Below are 13,275 nucleotides of genomic sequence, written 5' to 3' on the forward strand. Positions count from 1 at the left end.
AACAGGGAGGTGGTGGGAATGTAGAAGTAGTCTGTGTGTGAGCAAGCCTCTTCCTTTGTTTTTTTCCCTCCTTCCATGTCAGACTTTTCCTTACACACATCCGTCCCCTGATCTGGGAACGATGGGGCTGAGTCCCGTTGTTCCTAGCCAAGAGCGTTCCAAGATTCACCGGCGATGAGCCAGGGACTGACACCCTGAGAGGGCAGAGGTGTGGGTGACTCTGGGGCTTAGAGAGGAGTTGGGCTTAAGTTAGCTGATGTGCAAGAGTAGGAAGTGGGGTTGAGCTTGAATGAATCCCCCGGTCGGTTCTCCATCACCCGATGAGGTCACTGAACTCCACCTGAGGGAAGGGTCTAGTGGGACCACAAAGCCATAATTGTTTGAAGAGGCAGAATTTAACCCATTACCTGATCCGGACCGTTTGGTCATTTCAAATGTTCAAGTGTGTCTGTGTGCAAATAGAATTCTAAGCTTGCCATCACAGTACCGGATGGCCTTGTGTGATGTCCGTGTTCGACATGATTACACAAGAGAGCCGTGCTGTGTGGGCATTCAGCTGACAGCCTGACAGAGCAGAGTCACGGATGCTTGTCTCTGTCAGAGTGAAGCTTTGAAAAAAAGCACACGAGTCAACATGGGGCTCACAGTCAAGGGGACAGGCAGAAGGTCCAAGTTCGGCACAGGGCACAAAACAGGAGCAGCCTGGGGGCAAGGATAAGACCCATAGAGACCCCTAAACCAGCCTGCTCATAAGGCCACCAAGACCAACAGGCTTAGTGACAGTTTAGAATGAAGTGTCCCCGAGCAAAGAGCAGAAGGCTAGAAATTACCTGGTCCACGGGGAACAGACATTTTGTGTGGTGTCCTCTGAGGTTCCTGATGGTCTCGAGAAGTTGATGGAGAGGCGGGGATAGCTCAGAAATCTGGGGTTCCCCCGAGAACTGGATACCCAGCTCTATGCTGCGTGCTGGCATGTGCCATTAGAAGTCCTCATTCAAGGCTTTGGCTCCCTCACGGAACACTGCTGGCTGGAGGGAGAGGTGGAGTGAGCCTGAAGTCAGGGGGGTCAGACCCGGGTCAGAACCCAGGTGAGGGGAGATGGTGGCCCAGCCAAGGTTCTGGGATAGAAGAGGTGGGGGGAGTGAGGTAGCCAAGGGAAACGTAACAAGAGTCTGACAGCAAATGGGATTCAGCCTCGGGGTGGCAATTTCCAACCGTGGTCAGGACAAAGATCTGAGCCCAGTAAGAGAGTAGACAGCAAAGAGAGCCAATTCTGGGGGGCCCAGGGCAGTGGCTATGTGGGGCATATTCAAATGAAACAAGGGATGGAGAGAGAGAAGTCATGTGGGTGTTGGCAGACATCTGGGTGGGGTCTAGGAGTGGCAGTGTGTGTGGAATGACCAGAGATGTGGTGGGACCACTGTGGCTCATAACTGTTTATAAATGCTCCTGTATATTCTGAGAACAGAAAAGAGCTAATGTGGTGTCGTGTGTGTGTGTGTGTGTGTGTGTGTGTGTGTGTGTGTCCATCCAACTCCAGAGAAGGAAGCTCCGACCACACAGGCGGTGCCCACCACAACTCCTGAGCCCCCTCCTAAGAAGCCGCTCCTGGGAGAGCTGACCGTGACAGATGCCACCCCTGACTCCCTGAGCCTCTCCTGGACCGTCCCCGAGGGACAGTTTGACCAGTTCGTGATCCAGTACAAGAACGGGGATGGGCAGCCCAAGGTGGTGCGGGTGCCAGGGCACGAGGACCAGGTCACCATCTCCGGCCTGGAGCCAGACCACAAGTACAAGATGAACCTGTATGGCATCCACAGTGGCCAGCGTGTGGGCCCCGTGTCTGCTGTTGGGGTGACGGGTGAGTGGATGCTGGGAGACCACAGGTTGGACACATGAGAAAGTGGACCCTCAAAAATGAGGTGTCCCCTTTTTGGTGACAAACAGGTAGGAATCAATGGCTGGGTTCTTACTATTAGTTCCTTGATCTGCTTAGCACCACAGACCTGCTTTGTGTGTCTTTGTGTACCTTCTCCTGGGGTTGGCTAGTCTCCCAGGGCAGCAGGACCATAGGGACCCTTGCTGTGTGGTATGTTTCCTCAGCTGACCCAGGACTTGAACATGGTGGTCAGCTGTCAACTGAGCAGGACACAAGGGGTCTTCTCTGAACTGAGCTCAGGACTCCCTGGGTAATTTTGGTTTCTCTGTCATTCTCATCTCCTGGGGACCCTGCTCAACTCTGTCTCCTCCTCAGCTGCAGAGGAAGAGCCCCCCAGCCCCACAGAGCCCAGCACAGAGGCCCCAGAGCCCACCGAGGAGGAGCCACTCCTGGGAGAGCTGACCGTGACAGGAGCCTCCCCAGACTCCCTGAGCCTCTCCTGGACCATCCCCCAGGGACACTTTGACTCCTTCACTGTCCAGTACAAGGACAGTGATGGGCGGCCCCAGCTGATGCGTGTCGGGGGCCAGGAGAGGGAGGCCACCGTGAGAGACCTGGATCCTGGGCGCAAGTACAAGATGAACCTGTATGGGCTCCATGAGGGGCGTCGAGTGGGCCCCGTGTCCACCGTGGGCGTGACCGGTGAGTGAGAACTGGCCTCTCTGCTCTCCCCTTCTTCTCCAGCCCGTCTTCCCTCCTTCCTGTCTGCCCTGTCCTTCCGTCTGCTGTTCTTCCACGTCCCCATGCACTGAGCTTCTGCTTCCCTGACCTAGAATGGAGTGAGGTCAGTGCCGCTGTCCTCAGAGCTGTGCCCCCCACACCTCCTCCTCCCTCCCTCAGAGCCCCATTCAGTGCCACATTCCTTCAGCCCTGGCTGTCTCTCTGGGTATCTGGTGACTCATAAAATGCCCCAGATTTGGGCTACCTGGTTTCAATCTGCCTCCAACTGAACTATGTGGGTTTTTTTAAGCATTTTTTTTTTAATGTAGTGGCAACTCCTGCAGCAGAGGGGCGTTCGTCTGCCAAACCAGTGATTCTTGACCTTCCTAATGCTCTAACCCTTTAAACTTTTATTTATGTATACAAGCACTCTATTTGCATGTATGCGTGTGTGCCAGAAGAGGGGATCAGACCCCATTACAGATGGTGGCTGCTCGGAATTGAACTCAGTTCCTCTGGAAGAGCAGCCAGTCACTGCGCCAGCTCTCCAGCCCCTTTGCAACCCTTTAATATAGTTCTTCATGTCGCAGTGACCTCAACCATAATTTATTTTTGCTACTGGTTTGTTTGTTTGTTTTTGAGACAGGGTTTTCTGTGTAGCCCTAGCTGTCCTTTCTCTTTCTCTGTGTAGACCAGGATGACCTTGAAATCACAGAGATACCCCTGCCTCTGCTGGGATTAAAGGCATGGGCCACCACCACCTGACTAATTTTGCTACCGCCATGATATCATAATGTAAATATTTTTGGAGGCTTGGTATTTTAAAGTAAAAAAATATTTTTGGTGGTTTAATACCTTAGAGGATTGTCGAGGGGGTCGCGACCCACTCGTTGAGAATCACTACGCTAAAGGCAGTTTGGAGGGGTGTAAGCTGCCTGCAGCCTTTGCCTGGGGCTGGGATTGAGTGTAGAGTTAGAAGAGGCCCTGAGAATCTACTTTGCAGCTTAGGGACAACCTGGTCCCCTAGGCAGGTTCTGCCTGCCTTCCTTAGCCTCCTTCAATCTCCTGCAGCCTCTCTGACCACAGAGCCCCCCATAGAGCCCAGCCTGGGAGAGCTGGCTGCGGTGGAAGTGACTTCCAGTGCGGTGCGCCTGTCCTGGACTGTGGCCCAGGGCCCCTTCGACTCCTTCCTGGTCCAGTACAAGGACGCACAGGGGCAGCCCCAGATGGTACCTGTGAGCGGAGACCTGGGTGAGGTCACCGTCTCAGGTTTGGAGCCGGCCCGCAAGTACAAGTTTCTACTCTTCGGACTCCAAGGTGGGAAGCGCCATGGCCCTGTCTCCACGGAAGCAAAGACTGGTGAGGGCCGGGCAGCAGCCCCCATCAGCTACTGCCCCCTTGTGGCAACTCTTGGGATTTCACGTTTCCGTGTTTCACCTTCCAAACCTTGGAGGTCTACCCAGATTTATACCTTTACTCCTTCTCCAAGCTCCCTACAGCACGGGGGAGGCACGCTTAGCCCTGCCCGATCACTCCCTTCAGACCACCAAACCCAGAGCCCCGTTACCCCTCAAACACTCTCTAAGCAGCCTCCTCTCCTCTCCAGACTCAGACACGAAGCTCCTTCCTCGTCTTGGGGACCTCACCATGACAGACATGACCCCGAATTCCGTGGGTCTCTCCTGGACTGTTCCTGAGGGTGAATTCGACTCTTTCTTAGTCCAGTACAAGGACAGGGGAGGGCAGCTCCAGGTGGTGCCCGTGCCTGCAGACCAGCGTGAGGTCACCATCTCCAGCCTGGAGCCCAATCGAAAATACAAGTTTCTGCTCTTCGGCCTTACAGGCCGCAAGCGGCTGGGCCCCGCCTCTGTGGAGGGCACCACAGGTGAGCCTGGCCCTGTCTCCCAGCCTTGCATACATAGCTCCATGCCCAGGGTCTAATCCTGTCGTCAGTCTTTAACTACAAGTCTTTTCAGCAAAGGCAAATCTCTGCTCTGCGGCTGGGCAGGACCTCAGCATCAGTTACAATGTTTCCTTCCTTTCTCCACTGCGGCCCAGGGGAAGCCCTTTTAGGCTTGGCTGACCTGGGTTCAAAGACCAGGCAGGCCCAGCCCTTGCCAGCCACACGGTATAGGTAGGCACCTGCACAACTGCCTCCTCCCTGCCAGACCAGCAGCCTACTGCTCACCGGTGTGACCAATATCCCACAGCAGGACCAGAAGGCCTGGCTATCCTCGGGTGTCTGTCCCTGAGGCCACATATGGGCCCTTGGGCTCCCCTGAAGTCTCTTAACCGGAACTTCCTCCCCTCCCCTCAGCTCCCCTGGAGAAGACACCACAGCCCCTCCTCGGTGACCTGTCGGTGACAGGGGAGACCTCTAATTCTGTGCACCTCTCGTGGACTGTGGCCCAGGGCCCCTTTGACTCCTTCCTGGTCCAGTACAAAGACAGGGACGGGCAGCCCCGGACAGTGCCCGTGTCTGCAGACCAGCGGGAGGTCACCGTAGAGGATCTGCAGCCAGGCAGGAAATACAAGTTCCTGCTCTATGGGCTCACTGGAGGAAGGCGCCTGGGACCCATCTCTGCCTTCGGAGTGACAGGTGAGGCTGTCCTGCCTGGTCTGAAAACAAAGGAACTGACCAGAGGGAGAGTTTGTGCCCACTCCACCCCAGATGTTCAACAGTCATTTGAAAGAACAGGAGCCAGGCAAAGCAGGAAGGAAAGGCCTTGAGGATTCGTCACCCTCAAGGGCTGCTTCCCGCTCCCTTGGTGGAGCGGCTCCCTCCTCGCAGAGCAGGCTTGCAGCATAAGCATGCACCTCCTGCCCTGGAGAGCCACCGATGTTTTCCTAAATGGAAAATCCAATGGGTAGAGGCCACTGGCACCTACTTCAGAGGGGCACATAACTAATGTGATTTTCCAAGCCAGGGCCACCTTCCCCTGCTCTCAAAAGGCTGTAATGTTGGGGCAATGGCAGAGCCTGAGGGGCCACTGCTGAGGGGGAGTTGATGTGCCAAGGGCTGGGAGAGAGGAAGTGAGTCCCTGGTCCAGATACAGGGAGGGGTGGAGGAAGGACCAAGTGGGATCCTGGGGCTAGTCTCAGAGAGGCCTTCTGGGGCACACTGCTAAAACGAGTTCAAGGACTGGAAGGTTCTAGAAGATCTTCTCCAGTCCCAAGCCAGTCTTAACATCCTTCCTCTGAAGGGCAAATGGCAAGAGCAGGGCCCCATGGCACCCCACAAAGCCTCTGCTCTGCTTTCTCCCAAACAGCCTCCGAAGTGGACACATCAGCCCCAAACCCCACTGAGCCCCCTGACGCACCCCGCCTGGGGATGCTGGTGGTGACGGAGGCAACCACAGACTCCCTGCGCCTCTCCTGGGGTGTGGCCCGTGGCCCCTTTGACTCCTTTGTGGTCCAGTACCAGGACACAGAGGGACAAACCCAGGCCCTGCTTGTTGATGGAGACCAGGACAAAGTCCTCATCTCGGGCCTGGAACCCAGCACTTCCTACAAGTTCTTCCTCTACGGCCTCCGTGAAGGGACACGCCACGGACCTGTCTCTGCAGAGGGCACCACAGGTAGGGCCACCGCCCCTGCCTCTGCTCCACCTCAGGCCACTGAACAACCCTCACTAGCCCAACTTTACTGACCAATAGGATCAGGAGGAAATGACGAAGTAGCACGCTCTAAGCCTTAGAACCTGTGAGCATCTGTCTCCAAACCCTTCTCTCCTACCCACTTCTCACAGATCCAGTTCCTGCGGGTCAGACCCTAGGGGACGCCGGGCCCCGCCTGTCCCAGCTCTCTGTGTCCGACGTGACCACCAGTTCTCTGCGGCTAACCTGGGAAGCCCCTCTTGGGGCCTTTGACGCTTTCCTACTGCGCTTTGGGGTTCCCCTACCAAGTACCCTGGAGCCACATCCCCGCCCTCTGCTCCAGCGAGAGCTCATGGTGCCAGGGGTGCGGCGCTCGGCTGTGCTTCGAGACCTGCGTCCCGGCACCCTGTACAGCCTTACTCTGTATGGGCTGCGTGGGCCGCACAAAGCAGACAGCATCCAGGGCACAGCCCGAACTCTCAGCCCAGGTGAGGGCCCGCTCGGGCTTTGTACTTTGCAGGGTAGGACGCAGGATGTAAAGTGTGTGTCTTAGTCAGGTTTCTATTCCTGCACAAACATCATGACCAAGAAGCAAGTTGGGGAGGAAAGGGTTTATTCAGCTCACACTTCCATATCGATGTTCATCACCAAAGGAAGTCAGGACTGGAACTCAAGCAGGTCAGGAAGCAGGAGCTGATGCAGAGGCCGTGGAGGGATGTTTCTTACTGTCTCGCTCAGTTTTCTTTTATATAGAACCCAGGTCTACCAGCCCAGGGATGGCTCCACCCACAATGGGCTGGGCCAGGGATGGCACCACCCACAATGGGCTGGGCCAGGGATGGCTCCACCTACAATGGGCTGGGCCTCACCTCTTGATCACTAGTTGAGAAAATGTCTTACAGCTGGATCTCATGGTGACATTTCCTCAAGGGAGGCTCCTTTTTATTCTGTGATAACTCCAGCTTGTGTCAAGGTGACACAAACCAGCCAGTACAATGTGTGTGGTGAGCGGGGGGAGGGGGGGCGTGTTGAAGACACCTAGAGAGTGACACCTGTCCTGGGGAACCTACCAGAAAGGGACAACAGGAAGAGGCAGGAACCTGCCTACCTGTGCCTTAGCCACTGTACCCATCCCTTATGCCCTCAGTTCTGGAGAGCCCCCGGGACCTGCAGTTCAGTGACATCGGGGAAACATCAGCCAAAGTCAGCTGGGTGCCACCACCATCCAGGGTGGACAGCTTCAAAATCTCCTACCAGCTGGCAGATGGAGGTGAGGACCCCTCCCCCCACGTCCTCCCTAGCTCTCCTCTCTTGTCCTCCCCCACCCTGCACACTGCCTGCTCTCCAGCGTTCTCAGGGTTCATCCTGTTTGCAGGAGAACCACACAGTGTGCAGGTGGATGGCCGGACCCAGACCCAGATCCTCCAGGGGCTGATCCCAGACACTCGCTATGAGGTGACTGTGGTCTCCGTCCGTGGCTTTGAGGAAAGTGAGCCTCTCACAGGCTTCCTCACCACAGGTAAGACAGACGCGCCCCCCCCCCCCCAGCACCAGGAGAGGTAGAGAAATAGAAAGCCAGAATGGGATAGGGGTGTAAAGGAGGCAAAGAAGACCCGGGGGCTCCAGCCTCCGATGAGCAAGAAGCCGGCGGGGTTGAGAGAGTTAAGGCTAGGAATGCCTCTGAGCTACCTGTTTTTGTCCAGTTCCTGATGGTCCCACCCAGCTCCAGGCATTAAACTTGACGGACACATCTGCCCTTCTACAGTGGAAACCACCCCACAACCGGGTGGACAAATACAACGTCCAGGTGGCATCCCCTGGGGGTGAGCGAGATCAAGCCTTCTCTAAAGAGGGTTTGTTGGAGGCAGGGAGGAGGGAACAGGATCTGGCACTGACGGATGGGAACTGACGCCCCTCCCACTTCCAGCCCCGCCCCTTCAGGCCTCGGCACCGGGCAGCGCTGTGGAGTACCCACTGACGGATCTGGCGCTTGACACCAATTACACCGCCACCGTGCATGGTCTCCGGGGTCCTAACCTCACCTCCCCAGCCAGCATTACCTTCACCACAGGTATAGCCAGGGGTGCGTGTGGGTCATAGGAGACTTAAGGGAACAGATATGGGCCTCATCTCTGCCTTTCCATTTTCCCCTTCCAGGGTTAAAGCCCCCCCAGGACTTGGAGGCCAAGGAAGTGACTCCTCGCACGGCCCTGCTCACTTGGACCGCACCTGAAGTTCCACCCACAGGCTATCTGCTCAGCTTTGACACGCCTGGAGGACAGATTCAGGTACCCCACCCCTGCTTCACTGGCCACTGGCTTTCCGAGGCTAGATTTGGAGGTGCTACCTCTGGCTCTCCCAGAGTCTCCATCTCACCCGTTCCTGACCCGCCCCTTGTCTGTCTTCAGGAAATCCTGCTTCCTGCAGGAACCACCTCGCACAGGCTTCTCCGCCTCTTCCCCTCCACCCTCTACAGCGCCCAGCTCCGGGCTGTCTGGGACAAGAGCCTCACACCCCCTGTGTCCACTTCCTTTACTACTGGTACTGGCTCTGGGGTTTGAGCTTCAGCGGGCAGCGGGGGGTCTGAGATTTGGGGAAGAGAACAGACTTTCCACCTCCTCTCCACAGGTGGGCTGCGGATCCCCTTCCCCCGGGACTGTGCGGAGGAGCTGAAGAATGGGGCCAGCGCCTCGAAGACCACCACCATCTTCCTCAACGGCAACCGCGAGCGGCCTTTGGACGTGTTTTGTGACATGAAAACTGACGGGGGCGGCTGGCTGGTGGGTTCCGTCCAGAGCCCGGCTCGCACGGGGGCCGAAGCCAGGACCCAGAGGTTGACCCTGGCCCTGCCTGTTTTCCAGGTGTTCCAGCGACGCATGGACGGACAGACGGACTTCTGGAGAGACTGGGAAGAGTATGCCCATGGTTTTGGGAACATCTCCAGGGAATTCTGGCTGGGTCCGTGCCTCATAGGGCTGGGGAGCCAGGGAAGGGATGGCATGGCAGTCCAGTGGACCCCAGTACCCTGATGAAGCATGCTCCACCCCAGGCAACGAGGCCCTGCACAGCCTGACACAGGCTGGAGACTACTCGATGCGTGTGGACCTGCGGGCCGGAAAGGAAGCGGTGTTCGCCCAGTATGACTTCTTCCGAGTAGACTCGGCAAAGGAGAACTACCGTCTACACCTGGAGGGCTACCATGGGACTGCAGGTAAGTGTAGGCCCGGATGGGGTGGGGGCGGGCATGAGGGTGATCCTCACCACCCCTTCCCATGCCCTTGCCAGGCGACTCCATGAGCTACCACAGCGGCAGTGTCTTTTCCGCCCGTGACCGAGATCCCAACAACTTGCTCATCTCCTGTGCTGTCTCCTACCGCGGGGCCTGGTGGTACAAAAACTGTCATTACGCTAACCTCAACGGGCTCTACGGGAGCACGGTGGATCACCAGGTGGGGGCTGTGGAGGCTCCGGGGCTCCAGGTTGGGATCTGGGTGGCCTGGGCTGGGGTACTCACACATGAGTGGCTGAACTTCTTGGGTTTTTTAATTTATCCATTATATATGAGTACACTGTCGCTGTCTTCAGACACAGCAGAAAAGGGCATCAGATTCCATTACAGATGGTTGTGAGCCACCATGTGGTTGCTGAGATTTGAACTCAGGACCTCTGGAAGAGCAGTCAGTGCTCTCAACCACTGAGCTGTCTCTCCAGCTCAAATGGCTGAACTTCTTATGCCTCAGAGGCTCCTCTGTGAAATAAGGCAATTATGCCAACTTTGCTGAGGGATCTCAAAAAGACCATTTATTAGTGGGTAGAGGGCACCACCTCAGGGATCATGGGGGAGATGGCTGGGCCCTGGGAGTTTGCCTACAGGAGCAGGGCTGGGATGGATCAGGTGGCATTGCTGTGGCATTGTCCTGACTCTCCTCCCTTGACAACCCTTTCCTCAGGGAGTGAGCTGGTACCACTGGAAGGGCTTCGAGTTCTCGGTGCCCTTCACGGAAATGAAGCTGAGACCCAGAAACTTCCAGGCCCCCTCCAGGGGCACCTGAGCCCGCTGCCCACCTCACTCACACCCCGGTATGACTGCCGAGCACTGAGGGGTTGTGCCCAGAGAAGAGCCAGTGTGCCTCTACTGTGCCTAGCTCGCCGAGGAAGCCTTCTCTGCCACGATCTCACAGCACCATGTTTACAGGGGGGAGGGGAGGGGAATGGAGCAATAAAGGAGAAACTGAGGCACGAAGCTCGTCCTATCCTGTCCAGGATGTCCGGCCCTGGTCTTGGGGCGCAGGGTTCCTGGGCTGCAGCCGCACCTGGAAGGGAGGAATCAACAGATTGACGCCCGCATAATGGGGCTGCAGGGAGGGCAGGGCGCCATCTAGTGGCGGCAGCAGCGTGAAGGCCTGGAGCAGGCGAGCCAGCACCACGAAGAGCTCCAGCCGCGCCAAAGGCTCTCCCAGGCACACACGAGCCCCACAGCCAAAGGACGGTGTTCTGGGATTCCTGCCAGGTTCCAGAAAGCGATCTGTGGGTAGTAGGCAGATAGCTAGAGAAGCCGGTCCCGGCAGAGGCTGGGTCTCTCCCACTCCCTTTCCCGTCTGCCTCGTACCAGGCCAGAACTTGCTGGGCAGTTCCCAAACCATCTCATCCAGGTTGGCGCCTTGGAGGTTGGGGATGACGATCATGTCCTCGGGGATGTCATAGCCAGAGATACTGCGGGAAGGGTAGAGTCAGGAGCGCCCAGTGAAGCCTTCCTTCCTCAACCCGTATCCCGGGGGAATCACCTGCTAGCCCTAGTTGCACGATGGGGCAAGGCCAAGGGCACCGCGGGCCGCAAACGCAGCACCTCAGCAATGGTGGCCATGAGCAGAGGCAGCTGCGCCCGGTTCTTATACAGAAGCTGGGAGCTGGGGCCCAGCTTGAGGTCTAATTCTTCCTGCAGTCGCTTCTGGATCTGAGGAGGAGGGGCAAGGCTGGACTCTAGGGACCAGACTTTGCCCAGGTGGCTCACAGCTGCCTGGCCTGTGGTCCCTCCCTCCAGCCATCTAGCTGAGCCTAGAACCCCCTCTGTGAGCATAGCCCAGGCCAAGCAGTCAAGAGCAGAGCAACTGGACCAAGGTCCCAGAAGGAGCCTTGTCTTCCCACAGCGCACCTCAGGGTGGTGAAGCAGGAAGGCCACAGCCCAGGACAGTGTGGTAGCTGTGGTCTCGGTGCCACCGATTAAAAGGTCCACCGCTGACATGTGCACGTGTCCCTCGTGGAGCTGCCCGGTGTCTTTGGCATCTTTTTGCTTCTCCACTCTCTGGAGCATGTAGTCGATGACATCTTTCCACTGGCCTGCCACCAGGCTGTCCTGCAGAGGCAGGGGAAGCTGAGTGTCTGGCGTGCGGAGGGAAGCCTGCCCAGCGGTGATGTGGGGGGGCGGCAGGCACATCACTGGATGAGGCCAGAGGAGCTGTTCCCCCTGCAGCGCTCACCCTGTGCCTCTTCAGCTGCTGCATTACGATACGGTCCCTACTCTCTTGGAACTGCTTCAGCCTCCAGAGGCCTGGATTAGGGACGAACTGGGGCAGGAAGGGGAGTCAGCTGTGCAGGGTGGAGACTAGTGCCCCCTCCCCCACAACCCAGGGGAGTCTGGGGTGCAGTTCCTCACCCTGAGAAAGGGAACGATATTCAATATTTGGATGGACCAGTGGTTCCAGGCTTGCAACACGTCCTGGACGCAGTTGTGAATGGTACGCACCAAAGTGCTGTCCTGCCGGAACAGGAGAGCATGCTTCCGAGTTCAGGACCCGCAGAGGGCCAGGAGGGGCTGAGGGATGGCCTGAGGGGCAAGGGGACAGACCGTGTCTCCGAAAGTGAGGCTGCAGATAATACTGCAAGTGAGTAGAGAGAACTCTTTATGGATGTCCACGGGGGTACCGGCCTGGGCTCTCATGCGCTGTGGAGGAGAGACAGACTGCAGAGGGTACTGGGGGAGCGGGAAGCTGACCCCAGAGGGTCAGGCCACAAGAGCCCAGCCTCACCTCGCAGAATTCCTGGGTCAGCTGCTCTACCAGAGGCTCCATGGAGTCTCGCATGCCCAGCATCAGGGCCGAACGAGAGAGCTTCTTGTGGGCCTTCCACATTAGAGAGTAATCTCCCAGGGACAGGTCCAAATCCATCCTTCCTGCAGGAGGGATGGTAGAAAGACATGTTGATAACCAATCAAGGAAACAAAAGGCCTTACCTGCCTCCCAAAGTCCAGGAAGTGCCCTTAACTCGGGGCAGTGGCCCCACCAGGTGGATCTCTGTGAGTTTGAGCCCAGCCTGGTCTACATAGTGTTTTTCAGCTCAGCAAGGGCTATATAGTAAGATCCAAGCTTGAAGGGGAAAAAAAGAGAAGGAAGGAGGAGAAGGGGAAGAGGAAGAGGAGAAGGAAGAAGAGCTGTGCCCCAACCCTTACCATTTAGTAACTGGGGTCGGCCAGCAAAGTCCACCCACTTTTGGATCAAGGCCTCCTCAATGGTTCTGTTAGAGTTCAGCACCACCACATCTGAGGGGAAAGGGCAGTGTCAGCAGGGAAGAAGGGGTCCCATGAAGACAGAAGACTGGCTTACCTTGTAGCCCCAAGCGGATCCTGTAGATGGGCCCAAGTTTCTGAGTGAGGCCATGCAGGTAGATGGGAAGGTTAGGCTGTAGAAAGTGTAGAAACCCCGGGACCAGAGGTGGGAGGTGGAGGTTCCAGAGCTTCCACCGGCCCCACAGCCAGCGGGTACCAGCTAGCAGCAGCAGCAGCAGCAACAGCAGCAGCATGGCCCAACACTTGGGCAGGGCACTGGTGTGGTTTTTATAGCTCCCAGCTCCAGCCCTCTGTTCTGCTGTGGCTCTGACCCTTAGCTCCAGGTTCCTTCCCACTTGTCCCACACAGAGATCAGTATTTATTTTTCAAATTGGCACGGTTCCATCGGCCTTGGAGAGTCCATGGATCAAAGATGGGACCATCCATCAAGAAGAAAAGAAGGGATACAAAACCCTGACCTTTCCGTATCCCATTTGTTTTCCTGGCTCCATGTCAGCCATGTGGGCCAAGAGGTCCAC

At 57.0% G+C, this 13,275-nt stretch overlaps 2 protein-coding genes across 5 annotated transcripts in view; one reads left to right on the forward strand and one right to left on the reverse strand.

The window, feature by feature from the left end:
• TNXB (tenascin XB) overlaps positions 1 to 10,426 on the forward strand; it is a 57,215-nt gene extending 46,789 nt beyond the window's left edge. For 2 of the 4 annotated variants that reach the window (XM_080937952.1, XM_080937954.1), the window contains 18 exons: positions 1,541 to 1,861; positions 2,255 to 2,581; positions 3,671 to 3,958; positions 4,206 to 4,484; positions 4,917 to 5,198; positions 5,869 to 6,177; positions 6,348 to 6,683; positions 7,343 to 7,465; positions 7,571 to 7,714; positions 7,899 to 8,018; positions 8,123 to 8,266; positions 8,353 to 8,483; positions 8,604 to 8,736; positions 8,824 to 8,975; positions 9,057 to 9,153; positions 9,245 to 9,406; positions 9,481 to 9,644; positions 10,146 to 10,426. In XM_080937952.1, the coding sequence (XP_080794078.1) occupies positions 1,541 to 1,861; positions 2,255 to 2,581; positions 3,671 to 3,958; positions 4,206 to 4,484; positions 4,917 to 5,198; positions 5,869 to 6,177; positions 6,348 to 6,683; positions 7,343 to 7,465; positions 7,571 to 7,714; positions 7,899 to 8,018; positions 8,123 to 8,266; positions 8,353 to 8,483; positions 8,604 to 8,736; positions 8,824 to 8,975; positions 9,057 to 9,153; positions 9,245 to 9,406; positions 9,481 to 9,644; positions 10,146 to 10,247 (3,614 nt within the window). In that variant the 3' untranslated portion in view covers positions 10,248 to 10,426. Of the gene's footprint in view, positions 1 to 1,540; positions 1,862 to 2,254; positions 2,582 to 3,670; positions 3,959 to 4,205; positions 4,485 to 4,916; positions 5,199 to 5,868; positions 6,178 to 6,347; positions 6,684 to 7,342; positions 7,466 to 7,570; positions 7,715 to 7,898; positions 8,019 to 8,122; positions 8,267 to 8,352; positions 8,484 to 8,603; positions 8,737 to 8,823; positions 9,154 to 9,244; positions 9,407 to 9,480; positions 9,645 to 10,145 lie in introns of all 4 variants that reach the window. The other 2 variants (XM_080937951.1, XM_080937953.1) reach the window with 1 other exon arrangement.
• A 1-nt stretch (position 10,427) lies between these two features.
• CYP21A2 (cytochrome P450 family 21 subfamily A member 2) lies at positions 10,428 to 12,990 on the reverse strand (the record flags this gene model as incomplete). Its single annotated transcript, XM_080937955.1, has 10 exons — positions 10,428 to 10,720; positions 10,805 to 10,908; positions 10,980 to 11,149; positions 11,348 to 11,548; positions 11,673 to 11,759; positions 11,849 to 11,950; positions 12,041 to 12,136; positions 12,222 to 12,364; positions 12,641 to 12,730; positions 12,795 to 12,990. 10 exons carry the CDS (start codon positions 12,988 to 12,990, stop codon positions 10,446 to 10,448), a joined length of 1,464 nt encoding a protein of 487 aa, XP_080794081.1. The 3' UTR covers positions 10,428 to 10,445.
• Positions 12,991 to 13,275: the final 285 nt, after the last annotated feature.

This window comes from Micromys minutus (assembly GCF_963924665.1).
Source record: "Micromys minutus genome assembly, chromosome: 25".
In the NCBI taxonomy this organism is placed as follows: domain Eukaryota; kingdom Metazoa; phylum Chordata; class Mammalia; order Rodentia; family Muridae; genus Micromys; species Micromys minutus.